Source organism: Silene latifolia, chromosome 8 (assembly GCF_048544455.1).
Source record: "Silene latifolia isolate original U9 population chromosome 8, ASM4854445v1, whole genome shotgun sequence".
NCBI lineage: Eukaryota > Viridiplantae > Streptophyta > Magnoliopsida > Caryophyllales > Caryophyllaceae > Silene > Silene latifolia.
Genome location: NC_133533.1, coordinates 28122689 through 28129406, shown reverse-complemented (window position 1 = coordinate 28129406; position 6718 = coordinate 28122689). Strand labels below are relative to the sequence as shown.

The 6718-nt window shown below is 41.3% G+C and overlaps 1 protein-coding gene across 1 annotated transcript; it reads right to left on the bottom strand.

Annotated features, from left to right (window-relative positions):
- Positions 1-1790: 1790 nt before the first annotated feature.
- On the bottom strand, positions 1791-6384 carry LOC141594912 (uncharacterized). Its single transcript, XM_074414894.1, has 4 exons — positions 5200-6384; positions 4754-5108; positions 4079-4663; positions 1791-1936 (listed from the first exon to the last, which is right to left on the bottom strand). Exons 1-4 carry the CDS (start codon positions 6382-6384, stop codon positions 1791-1793), a joined length of 2271 nt encoding a protein of 756 aa, XP_074270995.1.
- Positions 6385-6718: the final 334 nt, after the last annotated feature.

Below are 6718 nucleotides of genomic sequence, written 5' to 3'. Positions count from 1 at the left end.
GGCCCTTACTTAATTGATTCAATTGTTGGACAAGGAGCATACAGGCTCCAAACGCTAGAAGGGGAAATGATCCCAAGATCCTGGAATGTAACTCATTTAAAATTATTCCATATGTAAAGATCAGGCTACAATCAGGTATAAATTACTACTCAACCCAACATGCTATGTGATGAACTACATGTTTTACATGCCTTGTCTGTATTTTATATCTGATCAACTAACCCATCTATTTACTTTTTGAATCCCGAACAATTATACATAATGAAAGATTATATGCATAAATATTCAGGATTGAGGGCTACTCTACTATATATTCCTGAAACAAAAATTCTGCACTTAACTGTGCCTGACGAGTTGGTAACCACCACCAGATACAGTAAAGAGTCAGGACCAATCAGGCATGAAATAATTGCCTGACCTGACTAGGTTTACTGCCACGGATTACAACCGGCTGGACGCAGCAAGATAGGTGCAAGGGTGTTTTATCCCGACCATCAGTCTAAATACCCTCTTGACAGGCCGAATACCAAGCCCTCCAGCTAGGCAGGGGACATAAGCTATCCTGACAGGCCGAATTTCCCACCCCTTCAACCATTATAGCAAAAAACTATACTTGGTTGAATTACTCATAAATAACAATACAAAACGAAAATAATGAGCAGGTTATTCAAACGAAATATTTGACAGGCCCAACAGGATGAAACTCAAAAATCAAGCAAAGTCAAAGAGTGAAATCAGCCAAAAGAAGGCCACCATATCTATATCAATAAAAAACCCTTACCCCCTGGGGCAAAGGCGTCAAAATATTCATAGAGGCCAGGGAGAGTCCCCCTGACCCAAAACAGGAAAATAAAAATGTTTGTCCAGGGATACATACCCCCCTGGATGGGCCAAAATACAAACTGAGAAATAAAATATATTACTGCTTCTCCTTAGAAGCAGCAGCATCAACAACCTGCCCCCCACTCTTAGCTGGCTCAGCCTCAACATCCTGCTCCCCTGGAGAGTCGACCTCCTGTTCATTCTCCAAATTGTGTAGGTCAGGATACTTTGAAAGAGCGAAAGCCATCTCAGCTGCAGGGTCCCATTTGGCCCTGACCTTGACAGGCTCCGACATAGCAGACGCCCTTCCTTTGATATAGAAATAGAGGGAAGCATCATCCAGCTTAAACTCCAAGTCATCCCTCTCCTGGGTGAGCTCCTCATTTCTGTCCAAGGCCTCCTACAACAGCCGCTTGCTCGAAACTGCCTCAGTCTTAGCAGCATCTCTCTTAGCCTGCACCCTTGTCAAGTCAGCAGCTTTAGCAGCCAGATCAGCTCGTGTAAAATCCAGCTCAGACTTTAGCCTATCATAATCTGATCTCATCAGATCAATTCTGGCTACCAAAGAAGTAGCCTGATAGGCATTATGGAGACAAGTTGCAGCACCCTGATCAAAAACAGAGAAAAATATGAGCAATTTATACCAGCAATCGAAAACTACCAAAACAAAACACATATAGAAATTATGCCAACCTACCTCCCTCACAGCAGCCAGGGCACCAGCCAAGAGGCTGACTAAATGATCCACTGAAGCAACTGCCTGAGTAGCAGTCTCAACAGGGTCAAGGGTGAGCATGACATCCGATTTAGAAACTGCATAATCCCTGATCTTCAACCTAGCAGCCTCCATATTATCCAACCTAGCTCTCACCTCCCTGACCGGGGCAGAAACATCAACATCTTCAATTCTCCTTTTCGGGGTCAAACTTGTTTCAAGAGGGTGGCAGTGCAACAGCTGACCTTGCAGATCAGTGCTCAGTCAAGTCAATAACAGGCTCAGTATCCCCGCTTCCCTGGGGACCTTCTTCCTTGATCTTCGCCAGCGTGGCTGAAAGGTCAGCCATGCCAAACCTGGCAAGGCGAACAGATGACTTAGTAGCTGCAACACGAAATACTGTATCAACAATATAAACCAAACATTATCAGGAAACTCAGGTAAAAAGAAGGGAAAAATCAAGATGGACTCACTGCCTGAAGTAGTGGCACTAGCAGCCCCTGAAGCTTTAACCGCCCTGGGAGCACCGTCAGCCTTCAAACAGCGTGGAAGGTGACCAACCCCACAACAAAGAGGCCAGGACCTCTCCAAAGGAGGAATAGGAAGGAAAGCAGAAACATTGGGAGTGGGTACTCAGTTTCAGTAACCCGGTCATCAACTGCACACATATGAGGTATGGCTTATTATTTTCATTTTATTTTTACTAACAGATAAAACATGCAGGACAGATAAAGAAACCAAAAGACTCACCAGCAACGCAAGCCTCATGATTTAAATACGCCAGGTCAGGACCCACAAAATTGTTCCTGACAAACATATAGCCAAAGAAATTGACCCTTATCATGGCCACTTTGTCCAAGTTACTCGAAGAGGAGTAGTAGACGCCCGACCTTAAAACTTATACGGCCAGGATCGTTTGTTTTAACAAAGATAACAGTCTTCAAATCGTCAAGAGAAAAAGAGATATTTTGTTTTTTACAGAGGTTCTCAATAGAACATACAACCTTCCACACCATTGGCATTAATTGATAAGATGAAACACCGATTTCCTTAATAACCTCAACCATAAGAGGAGAAAAAGGAAGCTTACAGCCTACCCTGAAAGCCGAGTCATGGACGCAGAACCAACTAGGACAAGCCCGAGTCACCACGATAGGAGAATCCTCGGGATCCGTGACTTCAAAGATCGCAGGGATGATCCCCTTATCCTTCAAAATCTTCTCAAACTCAGGCTTCAAACGGTTTGCAGGAGACTGATCCTCATTTAAAGCCTTCGTAGGTTTGAATTGAAAAGCACCATGAGATATTGAGATCATCTCCAATGGAGGATCACTCGGCTTATTCACTGTGGGAGATGGAGCAGTAAAAGAAGCAGGCAAGTTTTCAGAAGAAATTTCCTCAGGATTCTGAGGAGGAGGAGTTGCAGGAACCGCTGCCCTGGTATATTTTTTTTCTTTGCAGCCATTATTTGAAGGATTATGGAAAATTGATTAAAGATTGAGGAAGTTGGAAATTAAAGAAGCTGAAGAAAAAGATTGTTAAAGAGAGAAGATGAGAAGAAATTGCGTTGATGAGTTCAACTTAATGAAGCACACAAGTATTTATAGTGGAGAAGATTAGGGTTTCAGCCGCAAAATAATTAAGGAAGTTGCAGCAAATAACCACGCGTCAGCAACTGCAGTAAAAGAGCCGTTACAGGAAACTGATCAGGAAAAACTTAACCGTTGGGTAAATCTTACCAATAATAAAGTTATCTCCTCATTTTTTCATCCTGGCACACTGCAAATGAGGAGATAAGGGGCAATTGTTAGGCCTGGAAATCCACAGACCTTCCTGATCAGTATCTCACCTGAACTTAACTACCAGGTTGTCAGGGTGTCAGGCTATCAGGGCACATGAAGATAGGCGCCAGGCCATGGAGAGGACAACGGTCAAAATATCAGGACGATATTAGACCATATACGCGTATAATAAAGGAATTATATACGCAGCATTAAGTGTAAAGATTACGCAGTAAATGCAGCAATTAAGGGAGGAATAATTAGCAATTATTACTGGAAATTATGGAGAATATTCTGCCTTTAATGCCGGATCGAGCAGCCGTTCAGGGAAGGAGACTATATAAGGAACACTTTGAAGATTTTAGAACATATATCATTCATACGCAAGAAGAAGCATATACAATACTTAGAGAAATACAAAGATTGTCATAACCATATAATTATTCTCCCAAATAAGCATAGTGAAATTCTCTCCTGGCTTGGTGCCCGTGGTTTTTTCCCATTCAAGGGTTTTCCACGTACAAAATTACTTGTCTTTTTATTATTGTTGTTATTTCATTTACAGCTTATTATTGTACCCTGACGACCTCACCAACAGACTACCTAGAGCTAGTTAACCTCACAATATTCTACCCTGACCTGATTTCGCCTTGCGCAAAATCCACACAAAACACCAATGCTTCCAAATCATTCAGTGACCTAAAATTGAACCTTGATGTCGATGGTTGACATGTCTTTGACCTTTTGTTAGTAATTTTACCTTGAAGTTGATTCCTTTCCTTTGCAGTATAGCCTCCTTTACAGGTTTTAGAGTTGTGACCAGTACATCCGCACTTTTTGCAAGTGATGACAATAGACCTTTTTCCCGTTCTTTCCTCTCCTGGCTCTCTAATTCTGTTTCTAGCAGGCCTGCTAATAGACCTCTTAAGGGGAGGTGGTTCTAATGAAGGGACATCTATGGCAGGCCATTGATCCGAATCTTCAATTGGGTGAAAGTTCAACCCATATGCCTCCCTGTACCTCCTTACACTGAACCATTCACTTACAAAATCAGTAGGCTCCCTACCAGCATGTATTATGGCTCTAACTGCATGTTTGCAAGGTATTCCACTAATTTGCCATGCTCCACATTTACAGGTTCTAAGATTGAGGTTTACAGGCAGAAAAGAACCACCATCACGCACTTCAAACTCACCATTTCCAGATGCATATACAGTACAAAATCTTGAATTTTGAATGAGTTCTTTGAGCCTATTTAGGATGTTGGGACAAATACCATCATCTGGCCAACTGTCAGCTGCTGCTTGCCTAGAGGCATGTCTGACCATACCAATCCTTCTAATACCTATCAGAATTCACACAAAAAAAATGTCAGTTTTTATTTCTTGCTAATACCTAAACAGATGACATAAAACTGATATTCAATATAGATTACCTTCAAGCATACTTAATACAGGATTGCATCTATGAACTCGAAGGGTGATATTAAAACTCTCTACAAAGTTGCTTGTGTTGTCTTCACAACAAAGCCTTGGGTCAAATTTATGTTTAGCCCATGACTCTTTGTCACCTAAGTCCAAGAACCATCTTGCTGCCCCCATCCCACCATTCTGAGCTACCATTTCAAGTGCTTTCTTGAAAGTATACTCTGATGTTGCACCTACTACCCTCCAAAATAGGTTATGCATTAGTAAACCAGGATGGTCTTGCTTAAAATTCTTGCACAAATGTCTACAACAATACCTCTTGTATGCCTCAGGCCATACAGTCTCTAAGGCTGGTTCAACACCCTATAATTACACATTTACTGACATCAATATAGCAATAAAAGAAGCAATTAATATAGCAAACATAAATCAATATAGCAAACAGAAATCATACCTTTTGCCTATCAGATATTTTAGTCCAATCATCCCTGCCAGAGTCATTCACTAATGCTTTTAGATTATTAAAGAAGTAGCACCAGCTTTCTTTATTCTCACAAGCCACCACTGCAACAACTATGGGGAACATTTCATAATTCCCATCAAGTGCAACTGCTGATAATAACACTCCTCCATAATTCCCTTTCAGATGTGCACCATCAACTCCAATCAGACTCCTACATCCTCTATTTAACCCAGCAATTTGAGCATGGAATGAAATGAAACATGCCTTGAACTGTAGGACACCATCTTCAGTGCGAGACCCAGATGCCAATGCAACACTGCCAGGGTTGGTAAGCTTAATCATTTCACAATAATGGCAGAGTAGTCTATATGAAACATCATGCCCTCCATTTATTTCTCTCAAAGCAATTTCCTTCATCTTATAAATAGATGACTTAGGCATTTCAAGTCCATACCTCTGCATCAACAAATCATTAACTGACTGAGCAGTTATTGCATGATTAGCCCTGATATCCTCAATTAATTTCTTTGCCACCCACTTACAGTTTGCCATTGGGTTCTTAGTTAATACACCATTACAGCCATGGTCAGGGTTTCTTATTGACTTTATTGCCCATGTTTTCCCATCAGGAAGCACACTGGCATTTATCCTCCACCCACAATCTGTAGTAGCACAGTCAGCTGTGTATCTATTGCTTTCAGCCTTCACAACAACCAAGCTAAACCCTTCTTGCACACAATAATGTCTTAGAACATCTTTGAAATGGTCCTTGTCCATGAACAACTGCCAAGGTTTCAACCTAATTGCACAGAATACTTTATTTTCATACAACTCACCATTTTTGAACAGCTTTGAATTGTATCCTCCACCCTTATCAGTCCATCCATGTACCTCATATGGATTATAGTCATCATCAACATACTCAAGTGTTGATATTATTCTATTATCCTCTGCCTTAAGATCAGACAAACCATGCCCCTCATCAACCTCTTCTTCATCAGATGGTACATACGATCCATCACTTTCAGATTCTTCAGAATCACAGATGGTCAATGACCTTCTTCCTCTTCCCCTACTACTCCTTGTAATTATCACATTGTTCTCTGCCAAATTGTTTCCAGATGATCTTTCTTTAGGGACATATAACCCTTTTCTCAAAGCAGTAGTTCTGGCCATCTTCAACCTTGGCTATTTTGTTTGTGAGGATTGGACAGTTGGTGGAGGTTTAAACCTAGGAGATGTTCTCCTACTAACAACAGTTGATGGTCTAATGGGTGAGGTTGGATCACTTCCCCTTGGTAACACATCCCTAGACTCACTAAGTTGAGTATGGGTCATCAAAATGTTGTTAGCTTCCAGATCAGTCAACACAACAATATCAGGATCATTAGGATCAATATCAGGTTCAATAGAGGCTTTGCTCAATCTGGAACTTCTCCTTGGTGTCAACAGAGTAACAGTAGAGGCTTCACCAGCTTTTTCAGAAATTGTATCAACACACTTAACAGAT

What these genes read in the sequence shown, in the direction of transcription:
- LOC141594912 (XM_074414894.1), bottom strand. Translation starts at nt 6,384, where the DNA reads ATGGCCAGAACTACTGCTTTGAGAAAAGGGTTATATGTCCCTAAAGAA. An exon ending in AAATATCTGATAGGCAAAAG is followed by an intron (nt 5,109 to 5,199) that starts GTATGATTTCTG and finishes GTGTAATTATAG; the next exon opens with GGTGTTGAACCAGCCTTAGA. An exon ending in GGAAAGGAATCAACTTCAAG is followed by an intron (nt 1,937 to 4,078) that starts GTAAAATTACTA and finishes TTGTTGATACAG; the next exon opens with TATTTCGTGTTGCAGCTACT.